This window comes from Podarcis vaucheri (genome assembly GCF_965113315.1).
Source record: "Podarcis vaucheri genome assembly, chromosome: 14".
NCBI classification, from domain to species: Eukaryota; Metazoa; Chordata; class Lepidosauria; order Squamata; family Lacertidae; genus Podarcis; species Podarcis vaucheri.
In genome coordinates, this window is record NC_138752.1 from 17,706,932 (window position 1) to 17,722,020 (window position 15,089).

The window sequence follows — 15,089 nt, forward strand, 5'->3', positions numbered from 1 at the left end:
CTGCTCCTAAAACACCTACTGCCTCCTGCTTCAATCCTATACATCCCCCTTCCTCCTCCTCCTCCTCTTTTGCCCTTACTCAATATTCGCCACGAAAACCCCAGGATTTTCCCACCAGAATAAACAACGCAGAATCAAATGAAATTCTTACTCAGGAACCGGTTCTTGCAAAATCTCGGCATTCTGTCAAATTTACAGCGTTTGCATTACTCACAGCTGAGCAAATTTGCTCCCACAAATTGTCAGGATGTCCCCTTGACTCGGCCACTTTTAAAAGAGGATTAGTCAAAATCTACTCGCACTTTGACGTGCTTTCAAACTGCTAGGTTGGCAGGAGCAGGGACCGAGCATCGGGAGCTCACCCCATCGCGGGGATTCGAACCGCCGACCTGATCAGCAAGTCCTAGGCTCTGTGGTTTAACCCACAGCGCCACCCGCGTCCCATAATAACCTATTAAACATTAAAAGCTTCCCTCAGCAGGGCTGCCTTCAGATGTCTTCTAAAAGTTCAATAAATAACAGCTATCATCTTCATCATCCTGTTCCACCGCTGGGATATAGAATCCTAGAACATTAGAGTTTGAAGGGACCCAGAGCTTCATAGTTTAACACTCTGCAATGCAGGAATAGGCAACCATCCTATATGGGAATCGAACCTGCAACCTTGGCGTTATCATCACCATGCTCTAACCAACTGAGCTATATGTGTACTTTCTTATGCTGCTATTGTTTTGTACTGTATACCTTTTTTAATTTTTATCCCTTTTAGCTTTCTTTTTTTGGAAGGGGGAGGTTTTATTTTCTTTAATGTGATATCCACAAACACCGAGAGAGGCAGCATAGGGTTTTGCGTTTGTTTTCAACGCACAAGAGACCTGTTGTGGCAAGAATTCTTGTTTTTGCTCTGTTTGGGGCAACAAGAATGCAGGGCCGGCTGCCAATTTACATTAGGCGCTTGGTGCGCAACCAGCCCCATGGGGCACATCAGAGAGACAGATGTGAAAGAAAGCTCTTCATATCGGAGGCAAGAACATCTTACCCCAAAGAACTGTAAATGAGATCTGCGGTTAGAGTGACGCTTAAGGCGAGTGCTCCGTCAAGCCTTTCGCTCGGTGGATGCAGACAAACAGTTATTGTGACACCAGCCACACTGTTTAGTTTTGCACACTCTTCCACACATGGCCTGCTGTATAAATTAGGGGAGGGGAGGAGTGCGTGGGACGCAAGCAGAGCACATGTAATGCATGCAGAAAGTTTCTCCTGGATTTAAGCCCCAGGTTGTCTGGCAATAAAGGTCCTAAGGTGGCAGTTCCCATGGCAGTCAATTCTGTTTCCTGATGTTTCCATAACTGTTCATTTCCTCACTATATTTTAGCTTCCCTGCCAAAAATATAGCCAAATATAGCACAAGTTTAGTGCTTATTTCCATGTGATTTGCAAACATTTTTTCCCCCCTGAAAGCAAATAATGTGGAAATTAGCAATAAACTTGAGCTATCTTCTGCCGTATTTCTGGAAGTGGCTTTTATGTTGTGCAAAAGCTCAAATATTATACGGATATTAACAGTCTGGGAAACATGACTGCGAATGCAGCCCAAGACACATGAAGCTACCTTATTACCGAGTTAATTTAGTGCATTTAGTGCGTTGGTTTGACAGGCAATAGTTTTGCAAAGATTTCGACACAGGGTTGTTGTTTTTTCTGAAAGCTGTGCTATCAAATATTATGATGACCTTCCTCTTGGAGGATTTAATTTGGGGGGGTTTTTTACGTGAAAAGCAAATGACTTAACACTGAGCTGCAGGCCTTGGAATGCAGTCAAAATATACTGTGCTAGAAAGAACAATCTGAATCCATTTGTAGAAAGTAGCAGTCAGTCCATGCGCTGGCTGGAGCAATGATCTGACTCAGCAGAATGCAGTTTTATATAATTACATCTAGGAAATCCATTAAATCCATATGTACATTGCCGCATGGGATAACTATCTGCACACGCAGGAGTGATGATGTAGATAATCACACGTGTGCACATTTCATTGCGCACACATGCAATGTACCAACAACAAAATAATTGCATGTACAGCCATCAGAAGTGGCAACCTAGCAGAATATATTTCCTGTGCTCCAGTTAGCACTTTGGCAAACCTACTCACTCGCAAAGAGACAAAGAAGGAACAAAAGCAATAGGAAAACAGATGGTAACTGGTGTAGCACAGATGATAGAAAGAGACTCGGTTATAGAAACCAGGAATTAGCGATAAGGGAGAAATTTGATTCAGTTCACATTGAAAGCAGAGCTTTCCCAAATCCCACTTTCTAAAACAGGATGCAAAGTCAGCCTGCAAAACTCACACTTCTCTGAATTTTGCAATGCAGATCTCCCGCTGAGTATATTTCTACAAATAATGCATATACTAAGGTAAGGTTTGCATATGAATTCAAATATTTTTGAAAATAATATGCAATTATTATTAGGGATAATATTTCATTTGCAAAGATAGGCGATTAGGGATAATATTAGGGATATTATTAGGGATAATATTAGGGATATTATTAGGGATATTTCATTTGCAAAGTAGGCAAAACTGCACACTAAAATTTGCAGCAAAATGCTGATGAATTTGCATGATGACCTTTTTACAAAGGGAAAAAAGTGGAGCACCGAATTTAAGATTGGAAAAATGAGAAACAGAAAATGATAAAATCACACACCCCTATCAGTTTCTGGTTTAAATATCTCTTCTCTCATTAACTCAGTAGATGGCCTTAGGCAACTCTCTCCCCCTCTCTCTCACCATCTGCAGTACAGTGGTAGCTCGGGTTAAGAACTTAATTCATTCTCGAGGTCCGTTCTTAACCTGAAACTGTTCTTAACCTAAAACACCACTTTAGCTAATGGGGCCTCCTGCTGCCGCAGCACCGCCAGAGCACGATTTCTGTTCTCATCCTGAAGCAAAGTTCTTAACCCGAGGTATCTGAAGGAGCGTCTCCACCCCCATCGTTCTACCCGGACACTGAGGTCCAGCTCCGAGGGCCTTCTGGTGGTTCCCTCCCTGCGAGAAGCCAAGTTACAGGGAACCAGGCAGAGGGCCTTTTAAGTAGTGGCGCCCTCCCTGTGGAACGCCCTCCCACCAGATGTCAAAGAGAACAACAACTACCAGACTTTTAGAAGACATCTGAAGGCAGCCCTGTTTCGGGAAGCTTTTAATGTTTGATGTATTATAGTATTTTAATATTCTTTTGGAAGCCACCCAGAGCAGCTGGGGAAGCCCAGCCAGATGGGCGGGGTATAAATAAATTATTATTATTATTATTATTATTATTATTATTATTATTATTATTATTATTATTATTTCTGGGTTAGCAGAGTCTGTAACCTGAAGCGTATGTAACCTGAAGCATATTTAACCCGAGGTACCACTGTATGTATTCCACTTACCTCAGGGATGGGGAACCTATGGCCCTCCAGATATCATTGGATGACAACTTCCATCATCCCTGACCACTGAACATGTTTGCTGCAGCTGTTGGGAGTTTAAGCCCATCTGGAGAGTCACAGGTTCCCCATCCCTACCTTGCAGGGTCGTTGTGAGAAAGCCATTTCCGAGCTCGGGAGGAGAGGGGGTTGCGGGCTACCCCCTCCCACACACGTGGGGGCTGGCCTTTTGCCCCCGCGAGATCCAGGGAATCCCCGGGCGTGCCTGCGACCCGGCCCGCCAATTGGCGGGCTGGGGAGGCGTGGCCTAGCCTACTTAAGGCTAGGCATGCCCGGGGACCGCCCTCTTTCCCCTTGCCAGCTGAGCGGTTTCCCCATCCCACCCACCCTTAGGCTTAGCTAGCTATGACCTTGCTATGGACTCCGGTTGATCGCCGCAAGGGGCCTGGTAGGAATTTTTCCAATTTGGCGCACTGTCAGCCTTTTGGTTTTTTCGCCTACCTCGTAGCAATCGTCACAACTTCCGCAGTATTGGCGGTTAGGCATTGGCAGGGGTTCATTGTTAGGCAAATGAATGGGGGGGGGGAAGGAAGCGCCATCACCTTCCCCCAAGGAAAGGGTAGTCCGGTAGAGGACTCCAGGGGGCGTTGCCTTGTCCGAAACCTAGGGAGGTAAGGGCCTCCGGCACGCCCCCGAACGGTGACACCCGTGGGATCCTAGCTGGCGTACTTCAACAGGACTCCCACGGCTTGTGGACAACCCTTCCCGGTCTCCATGCCGGGTAGTCGATAGGAGCCAATGCCTAAGGCCAATACCTTTCAATTCTGTAATCAATAAAGTTGTGGCCTTTTTATGCCCATTAACCTTAAATAACGTGTCCAGTGTCTTCATTTCACATGGGAGAGGGGTCTTGCCACGCAAATGTTTTTATTGTTATTATTAGGGATCACCACCTTTTTTGCCCTATATGTTCAGATATTTTGTTACCACCCGACAAGTTTGGAGAAAGTTCTCCAATCCCTTGCCATAATAACCATTACTCATTGCCTGCTTTATCATATTTGATATGCCTATTTATTTATAACAAAACTATTTATATAGAGCTATTCATATTTTTTTTATAAAAAAAATCAGAGTGGTTTGCAACTACAACATATAAAAACCATACAATAAAAACCATGTAAAAGAGAGAAAATCAGAATTTTTTCCAACTACAGTGGTACCTCGTGTTAAGTACCGCCCCCCCTTACAAATGCTGCGGGATACGTGCTCCACTAACCCGGAAGTAGATGCCCCTTGTTGCGACCTTTGCCCCGGGATTCGGGCGGAAGTCGTGCGCCGGTGGCGCGGCAGCAGCGGGAGGCACCATGAGAGAAAGTGCGCCTCATGTTATGAGCCGCTTCCTGTTACGAACGGATCTCCGGAACGGATTAAGTACGTAACACGTGGTACCACTGTATCTCAATTGCCTGCCTAGGCCTGATGGAATAAGAGTGTTTTTAACAGGCATTTAAAAATTGAAACAGAATCTGCCTGCAGAGTCTCTATTGGCAGAGTAGTCGATAACTATGGATTATAATACATGTTGCCGTCCGAGAGGCAGTCAGCCATTAAGGACAAAATGGCCTCATTTCCTTCTAAACAAATAAAAAGGGTATAGATGGGCAAACTCGTGAGAAACAAGCCTTGCATCTGATTTGAGAAATGTCCAGCTCTAATGTACTTTTCCCACACTTTTGGATTCCCACAGATTGAGCCGCCTCAGAGGTCTACTGATAATCGGATTTTCACACAGTCAAGATACATTCACAGATGAACTCTTAACCAGCCATCTATTATAAGGGTGTTCTGGTCTGAACAATGACACCCACCAGTTCATTCATGTTACTTATTATCGGGTACATTGGAAGGGTGTTGCATCATTTCTGCCCATTTGTGAAACTTATCAAGGGTTGGACACTTCACATGTGGCTACGTAGCTGCAGATAAGGCTGGGAATTATTGTTGTTTGATCTTCTACCCTGTCCCACCCTTCCTGCCTTCCATTTTGCTGCCTTTCGCTCTGGGCATCTCCAGAGTTCTTTGAAATCCAGATGCAAAGCATCAAAGAATTTGAATCCATTCCCTGGGGGCGACGAGGACACAAACCATAGAAAAACCATGCCAAATTAGTGATAGGAAAGCTGAGAAACATCGTTCAACTGGGAGGGACTTGGCCGAACCTTTTCGCCCCATTCCCATGAACTGGAGGCAGACTTTTGCTTGAAAATCAGCTGTGCAAAGTATGTAGAAGCGGCTTAATATAGGGTGAGGTGAGGAAAGAACAGTGGCATCAGGCCAAGGCTCTCCTCCCAAAGAATTCTGGGAACTGTAGTTTGTTAAGGGTGCTGTGAGTTGTTAGGAGGCACTTATTCCCCTCACAGAGCTACAATTTCCAGAGCGGTTTAACAGTGAGATTTCCCATGGAACCCCATTTGTAATATCTGTGAAGGAGCAATATAGGATATAAATGTACCTGTCCCTTTTGCATATTTTGCTCCACAAAGCACCATGAACAATGACAGTGCGGGACAAATTAAGTCCATGGAGAAATTTTAAAAATCTAAATCCTTTTCTTTCTTTCTTTTAAAAAAGGACACTGTGATTTTTTTAAAAAAAATGTTTGCAATAATTTTCTATCATTTCTTAAAAACCAATTTGTCCCCATCCAATAGACCCTGATTTAAACTTAATAACTTCTCACATGCATCCATCACTGGAGGTCAGTGCAGCAAATCTTTACTGATTAATTTGTTCCATCTGAGGTGGGTTATCCAATGCTCTGGGAACACACCTTATTCCAAACTCATGCTTAGAGATAATTTGTGAGAAATTGACTCTTCCCCCACTGGCAATCTCTTCTGAACTTCTGCAGAGTCTCCTCTAGACTAAATAACCTGTGCCTAAAGTTCACATAATGTTGATTCAAAATGGTGGGATCCCAATAACTTAGACATCCATGTTTCGACAACTTCACACGGGAGCTCACCTCACTTTTTCTGTTCCTTTGAAGTTAAAATAACATCAGCAACATCAACAGCAGCATACAGGAGTGCCTGCTTGGCTCTGCGACCGTGGGTGCCTGGGGCGATGGGTGCCATGCACCATGCACGGCCCTGGCATTGAAATTTGTGGGTGCCTGGCCCCTTCATGGGAAATTTTGTGGGCGCTCAGGTACCCAGGGCCCCAGGGAGTTGGCATCTATGACAGCATATGATGAAAGCATGAGGGGGAAATTTGCAGTAGCTGCTCGAGTTAGGCAACTCCTGTCCTAACATCAATTTGTCAGTCTTCTTCTGGGTACAACGCCTTAATAGCTGTCTTCACTTACACCACTCGAGTTATTTTATCTTCACTCATTCAAGGCAGGTGTTCATGTGTGAGAGTGTGAAATTCTTATGGCACACAGCTGAACACCCCACTCCTGACCGCCTGTAGATTCCCAGTTCCCATCTGTTTCTCTGAAGTTCTGTTTGTCAAGCCAGCATAATTTATTAGCAGGAACTGTTAAAAACAGCTCAACTCATTTGGCCAAAAATCCTAATGCAGAGTGTATGAAAATATCGCTAAACGATGAGGACACTGGTTATAATTAGCACTTGACTCAGTCACAAAAGGCGTTATAAAACCACAAATCTCTAGTTTAACCATTAGGCGGTTGTATTAGGCGGATGTTATTCATGCAGCAAACTTAACAGTTACCACCATTTCTCCCTTTGCGTTTTTATGGTGGCATGGCAGAAATAAATTCAACTGATACCGCTTTTCCCAATACAGGGCTGTAGCAATGAGAAGAAAAGAAACTTTACTAGCTGCAATTCTGTCAGAATTCTGCAATTCTGTCAAAAACTCAGAAGCAATGCCTATCCGTAGCTGAGCTAGCATCTGTTTAATAATATTGTTAAAAACCCTTACAGAATGATTGACTCCAAACCTGTTGAAGTGCAACAGGATTCAGTGGAAGACATCAAACTAAGTCTTAGAGTAAATTAATTAACATGACTAAGTTAGGTCCATTGATTTCCATGGGACTATTTTGTATAAAACTTTGTTGAATACATCCTTTATCCCTAACTCTCCCTGACTAATGTTTATCAACATTTTCTATGAGAAGTCCAGGAAAAGATATTCAACAGTTCTCCTGTTTCTATTGCACAGGACAGTGAACTAGAGACAGGAGGAATTTTCCATCAATGCCACCTCATTATGCAACTGAGGCCAGCACTGTGCAACCACCTTGGATTTTCAGAAGCCAGCCAACACTTCTCCACTGCAAAGCAGTGCTGGGAGGATGCCATTGCTAGCAGAGAAACTGCAAATGGAGGGGGGAGGCGCTTAACCCTTCTCCTGCCACTTTCCTTCTGCAACTCCCCACTAACATGGTTTTCAGATGCTAGTGGAACCCAAGTAATACACCCTGTCCCAGCTTTGTTTTCATTGACTATCGCCCAAGATTGTTCTCATGATGTAACCTGTGTCACACACATTTCATGTGGTTTTTCCAATCATCCAAGTGTTTCTGGGGAAAGGGGGAAAAACACCATCAACGCTGCTGATACATTTTTCTCACAGAGAGCTTGCCATCTTTAGTCATGAGCCTATGATGCATTTGAAACCAGAATAATATTTCCCTTGGAACAAAGCACCAAACTCCTTTTGGCCCATTTCACAAAGGGCCAGCTACAGGTCTTACTGAGCAGGTTACAATGAATATAATGGGGGCCTGTGGTTGTCAAGGAGTGACCTATGTTTGGGGCTGTGTTTTGTATAGCATGGTGTTGATCAAATTCCTGACAACAACAAGACCACTGCTTATATTTACATAGTGCTGATTGTTCATTTTATCAGTGATCCTTACAACAATCCCATAAGGTAAGCCAGTTTTATCCACCCTATTTCCTTCCTTTCCTTAGGGTTCAACTTCCCTGAATAACACCTCATCATCATCATCATCATTATCATCATTGCACTGATGCATTCAATCCAATCTTTTTCTCTGTACCACTGGCTGTCTCTTGGCTGCTGCCATCTATCTCCTCTTTTCCTCCTTGTCCACTTTGTTTATCTGCTACCAATCTGATTTTAAAACCCAACATCTAAGTCCCTTTTCCCTACTGGAAAGACACAAGCTCTCAAGGAATTTGAACGGTTCACTGATTTTTAGGCACGAGGTTTAAAAATAGCACAGGCAAAAGAGACAGGGTGCTTCTAGACTGTTGCCATTTATGCAATTAGAGCTGATTTTGTGTTCTTGCACAACAAACCCGTCTGCACATACCCCTGCCCCATCACCAGACATTTTGCAATTAGGAAAGTAATGGGAAGAGATACTGAAAAGTGTGGGTCAACAATTGCTTGACGCAGTATCATCTAACCTCCCCACAAACACATCAGAATGAATGCTCAGTAAATGGAAAACCTCATCTAATCTCCCTGCAAATAAATCAGGGTGAACACTTAATAAACAGGTTACCGGGAAGCAGCCAGAGACACAAACTGTGCAGACATCAAAATCATGAATTCCAATATGATGACCTACCCGCCACTTTGACTTCATGGGGTCCACAGGCTCTGCAGGGCAAGATCTGGAATTCTTCGGCTTGATACATGGAATAATCTGTACTGGCCACAACTATCTTATCTCCAGCCTTCCATGACTGCACATTATCAGCCAATCTCAAGATGGAGCTGTTTACATTGGTGTCAACCAAGACTGTAAGCTTGGGTCTCACTGGAAAACCAATACCAGGAAAACACACACAAATTAAATAAATGGGGAGGGGGGTTGGAGAGACAGAATATTTAAAATACTTCCCAAATTGTTCATTTAATCTTATAGGACATGTTTCACACCAACAAAAGTAAGTGGTTGTCTGGCCCCAAGGAAATACAAGACAACTCCTCCAACCATGCTGCCAGGTTCTTTTTTAATGTGCAAAACTTAACAAGCGAAACAAAATAGGCTCCATTCATTATTTACTGGCAAGTGTGTTTTTCCACTAACCCCTTCACTAAATTTAAACGCTGCTCTTTGTGGGCCCATGGCACCACACCCTCTCGGACCCAGCATTTACGGTTGCTCAGAGCTGTCATTTAAAGATGCTGCAGTAGCTGTCTTCAGCATCATACAATGGTTTCCTCATGCTAATCAACAAAACAGCCATCTTTTTTTTTGCCTTTTGAAAAAATGAAGGTCAAAAGAACTGCATGGAATCACCGGCTTGGTTAAAATGAATGTCTGCAAAATAAAATGACCGTTTTCTGAAATAATTGTCGCTTCTCCAGTGTTGATGGCATTCAGCACAAGAATTAATCCTCCCACTTATATTTGATGGAGGGAAGAGATATTGAGCACCTTGTGAAACACTTCAGGGGAGTTTTAGCTGGGTGTTGGTGATGCCAATGTGCTACTCTTGGCATTGTTGAGCGTGTATAATGAAAAGAAATGGTAGGGTGAGACCAAAGGCCTGTCTTGACTAGCACTCTATGTAGGCCACACTATTGTTATTTCCCGTATCCTTTTAGAGACCTTTAAGATTACCGTCGTACCTTGGTTCTCGAACGCCTTGGTACTCGTTCGTTTTGGCTCCTGAATGCTGCAAACTTGGAAGTGTTCTGGTTTGCGAACATTTTTCAGAAGCCGAACGTCTGACATGGCTTCCATGGCTTCCAATTGAGTGCAGGTAGCTCCTGCAGCCAATCGGAAGCTGTGCCTTGGTTTTCGAACAGTTTCAAGAGTCAAACGGACTCCCAGAACAGGTTAAGTTTGAGAACCAAGGTATGACTGTACTAGATGCTTTGTGATTGACTGCTGGGAGATGTGTGTCAGGATAATTTTTTTAAAAAAAATATTTATATTTTATTAAAGTGATTTCAGTAAAAAGAAATAAAGTGATACAGAAAAGAAAGAAGGAAATGTGAAAGGGAGAAAAACAACAACAGCAAAGATACCCATGAAAGTGAGAATATGGAGGGGGGAAAGCAATATATGATATTCCCATACATTCTTATATAAATTGGTATAGTGTTATTGTCCTAGTGCTTATGTAAACGTTAATAGCCTACTACATTTTGTACAAACTCATTCCAAATGTTAACATATTTATCCATACAGAGTCTGCGCCTGTAAGAAGCGTTCATGAATTATGAATGATGTCATAACGTCACTCCATGATTAAAAGTTATCGTACTTTCATTTTTCCAATGCCTCAATATCAATCTCTTGGCCACAGTGTGTCAGTATAAGTTGGTGCATGAGGACTACAAACTTGGTCGGGAGAATGGGAAGCCAGTAAGCAGAAATGGAAAGTGTTTGGATGAGAAAGACACTACAGAATTAGAAGGTGTTTCAGACTCGTGGAAAGGTATTTATAGTTCTGAGGTAAAATGCTACTTCCTTTACAATAAGTAGGTCAGTAGAAGCAACTTTTGCCCAAGCTTTTAAAATTAGCCACATACCAGGCTTGCCACATAAGAAGCGCACTCTGTAGTTACGGCAGCCTCCGGGAGTCTGTCCTGGGCCACGGCAGAAAAACCTATAATCACGGCCACTTTTGTAGTGAACCTCAGTTGTCAGGTTCACTCCATCGAGTGTGACTGCCTGGAAGGGGAATGGAAATGCAAGATGAGTAGTAATCGAGCGTGAAAAATAAAATAAAAGTTGTGTGCTCACCACCTGTGCAATGGGGGCGGGGGAGAGACAGGTGTTTTGCTTTCACATGAAACTCTACCCCAAAACCAGGAACCTGCTGGATCAAGCCAAAGACCCATCTACTCCCATCTAGTCCCGCTTTCACAGGAGCCAACCCACAAACAGGATCCAAATTCAAAAGCACTCTCTGCACCTGTGATTTCCAGTAACTGGTACTCAAGAAGCATATTGTCTCCAACAGTGGAGTTAGAACAAAGGAGGAGGTGTTGAATCAAACTACAAGCTGCTGCATAAGAATGTTTTTTTAAAGAAATTGTTTGTGCCACAGAGAAAGGTATCAAGGCTCTCTCTTATTTTGGCAGCTTACCTCCACTAGCAATTGTTTTATTTCATGCCGCTGCTTGTTTACAAGGTATTCTGTCTGTGAAAGAGTTTGCTTTTTCCAGAACATCTTACCCAGACTGGGAAAATAGCATAACAGTCAGAGAATCCTGGGAAGTGTCGTTTGTTACGGGTGCCGAGAGTTGCTGGGAGACTCTATTCCCCTCACGGACCCACAATTCTCACGGTGCTTTAAAAATTCAGTTCCTGAAGCTCTGTGAGGGGGCAACAGAGTCTCCTAACAGCTCTCAGCACCCTCGTCAATAATAATAATAATTTATTTATACCCCGCCCATCTGGCTGGGCTTCCCCAGCCACCCTGGGCAGCTTCCAGAAAAATATTAAAATACTGTAATACATCAAACATTAAAAGCTTCCCTAAACAGGGCTGCCTTCAGATGTCTTCTAAAAGTCTGGTAGTTGTTGTTCTCTTTGACATCTGATGGGAGGGCATTCCATAGGGAGGGCGCCACTACCGAGAAGGCCCTCTGCCTGGTTCCCTGTAACTTGGCTTCGTGCAGTGAGGGAACCGCCAGAAGGCCCTCAGCGCTGGACCTCAGTGTCTGGGTAGAACGATGGGGGTGGAGACGCTCCTTCAGATATACTTGGCCAAGGCTGTTGAGGGCTTCAAAAGTCAGCACCAACACTTTGAATTGTGCTCATAAATGTACTGGGAGTGTAGTCAAACTACACTTCCCAGGATTCTTTGGGGAAGCCTTGACTACAGTGACAGGATACTGCATTAAATGTATATTGAGGCTGTGGTTTCAGTCCTTGAATGAGAAACAGGCCCTAGCTCCCAGCTGGCTTTCAAAGTGCCTCTCTGGCAAGCATCTCTATCACACCCATCTATATAGAGTAGTTAGAAAACAAGAGGCCACCCAAAAGCCATGTGGTCTAATAAACCGTTTTCATTTTACAGCTTTAAACTCCATATAAAATGGTTGAAATGGTTGGCTGACAACTGGAAGGGGGGAGAGGGATGTAACAGCAGGGAGAGGTCTGTCCCCTTGGCTGTCCTACCTGGATGTTAATGGGGTGATCACAAACTCCGGGGTGAGCAGCCCGGAAATCTGAAAGTCGCTCTCCATCTTTGGATTTTGCTTTTTCAGGCTTGTCAAACCATTCTGTCCATTCCACATCTGGGGCAGGATTGGAAGGGGGGACAGGGAGAGAAGGAAAAGCAGTCAACATGAAGGAAGGTCGTTTTGGACAGAACAACCTTAACCAATGCAACAAAAATGTGTTCCACTGATGTTGGTGCCAAGCACCGTTAGCAAGTCTCTTCCACCTCTGCCCACTCTCTGGCTCTGGTTGTGGGTCTGTCAGCTGCTATTTGGGGATGCTGTGAACTGCGTCAAGCTGTGTGTGTGTGTGTAGGGGGAAGCATGGTGCTATTCTTAAAAGTTGCACGGATTCACAAGACAAATACAGTATAAGCTTAATAGCTGACCCAGTTGCGCTAAGGTTAAGTAACTTAAAGTCAACGGCATTCCAATACTGCACAAAAAGTGCTCTGCAGAAACCTAGAGTAAGTGAAATGATGCAGCTATAGGGGCTGACAGCCGCCTACGCTGTTGTTGGGAGACCCCTATTGACCTCCCAGAGCTCCAACTCTCAGAGTGACTTAACAATCAATTCCTCTTCAAAGGGAACTCTGGAAAATTATAGCTCAGTGAGGGAAATAGGGGTCTGATAACAATTCTCAATGCCCTAAGCAAACTACAGCACCCAGAATACTCCAGGGAAAACCAGGACTGTTTAAAGTGGGATCGCAGCACTTTAGATGTATGATGTGAATGTGGCCATAGTTTTAATTCATAGTTATTCAGAGGCCATTTTGCTGCCCTGCTGCAATGAAAGCCTAGAGGAGACAGAGAGAGAAAATGAACTGATGAATGGGGAAAGAGGGAGAGGATTGCCCACCCACTTTTTACATTAGCCCCACCCATTTTTATTTTTATTCACTTTGGTCCCACCTACTGCCACCCAGGGGAAGGTGGCCCTCATGCCCTGAAAGGTGACCCACCCAAACTGCTGCCCACACAGGCTGATCATATAACCATGCAGTTATAGCACATTCAATCCACATGACTTCCCTCAAGGAATCCTAGGAATTGCAGTTTGTTGAGCATGCTGGGTGCTGTAGTTTGTAGGACTCTTTGGGGGAAGCTATGCACTTTAAAAGGGACACGGGTGGCGCTGTGGGTTAAACCACAGAGCCTAGGACTTGCCGATCAGAATGTCAGCAGTTCGAATCCCTGCGACGGGGTGAGCTCCCGTTGCTCGGTCCCTGCTCCTGCCAACCTAGCAGTTCAAAAGCACGCCAAAAAAAAGTGCAAGTAGATAAATAGGTACCGCTCTGGTGGCAAGGTAAATGGCATTTCCGTGCGCTGCTCTGGTTTGCCAGAAGCGGTTTAGTCATGCTGGCCACATGACCCGGAAGCTGTACGCCGGCTCCCTCGGCCAATAAAGCGAGATGAGCAGTGCAACCCCAGAGTCGGTCACGACTGGACCTAATGGTCAGGGGTCCCTTTACCTTTTTATGTACTTTAAAAGTGTGTTGAATGTGCCCTAAATGTGCGTTGTGGATCTCCCCACGCTTCAGGCTAGTGAAAAATAGTGATGGTGGCAAGGGTGGGGGTGAGGCCTCACCTTGAACCCACTCACTGGTTGAAGACACATTGAAATGCTCTCCGTTGTCTGCTTGGAAGAGTTTGAAGACCTTGGCAATGGCTGAGCCGCGGTGTCCTGCAAAAGGCAAAGTACAAAAAGTTACTAGCAGCCCCAGCCCTTCTGGATGAGTACGGAGAAGCTGTCGACACTTCAACATTCCTGCTCCTCTTGGGATTTAGGACTGGTTTGGTAAGTACCTGCAACATTTCAAACACAAGTGCTAGATCTTGGCCTCATTCCTCCCATCCATTATGGGGTGTTTGCTCCCCTGCTGAAAAGGAGAGTCTGCAAAATCAGCACAAATAGTCCGGGTGGAGAATTAGAGATTCCACACCCCCCCACTCATCATATTCTAGCTCCAGAATAAGTCCCCCTTGACGTCCTTCTGCAAGAACGTCTTAACAATACAGCAGTAAGGGCACATGGAAAGTTCCATTCCAATTCATCTTTCTTAGATAACACATTCATTTAGCTTTTGCAAGAAATCCAGGCGTCTTTGCCTCAAGAGGTCCTGGAGGGAAACTGCATTTTCCAACCACTCAAAATGTGGCCTTTAGAAACATCTAAAAGGATGAGCAGTTTTCCACTACTAGTTTCTTGCAGGTTCTGGGAGTAAAACAATTTGACAGGTTGTTTGTTTTTTTTAAAGGGAACCAGGAAGGAGGAAGAACTCTGTGAAACGCCTTTGGGTCTACATTCATGTGTGCTGTTTGCGTTTGGGAAACAGCTTTTGCTTTATTGCCCTCCTTGCACGCCTGCCTGTCCTCCCATCCACGGCTTGTATATTTTGTACTCCCACACCTGTTACAAAGGCAAGTCATGGTGCACTCTCCCTGCAAGGAAATGGGCTCCGTAAAACCTGGAACTTCCTACTAGCTATGAAGCTGGGAGTGCAAAAGGGAGGAC

The 15,089-nt window shown here is 44.3% G+C and overlaps 1 protein-coding gene and 1 long non-coding RNA gene across 7 annotated transcripts in view; one reads left to right on the forward strand and one right to left on the reverse strand.

Moving 5' to 3' along the window:
- The window catches only part of LOC309518606, a 106,637-nt gene that overhangs the window by 71,092 nt on the left and 20,456 nt on the right, over positions 1-15,089 (forward strand). The window lies entirely within an intron of this gene.
- The window catches only part of CEMIP (cell migration inducing hyaluronidase 1), a 167,059-nt gene that overhangs the window by 41,190 nt on the left and 110,780 nt on the right, over positions 1-15,089 (reverse strand). For all 6 annotated transcript variants that reach the window (XM_082198302.1, XM_082198301.1, XM_082198300.1 and 3 more), the window contains exons 8-11: positions 14,163-14,258; positions 12,531-12,649; positions 10,934-11,075; positions 9,015-9,206 (exon numbers count right to left, since the gene is read on the reverse strand). In XM_082198302.1, coding sequence (XP_082054428.1) covers positions 9,015-9,206; positions 10,934-11,075; positions 12,531-12,649; positions 14,163-14,258 — 549 coding nt within the window. The remainder of the gene's footprint in view (positions 1-9,014; positions 9,207-10,933; positions 11,076-12,530; positions 12,650-14,162; positions 14,259-15,089) is intronic.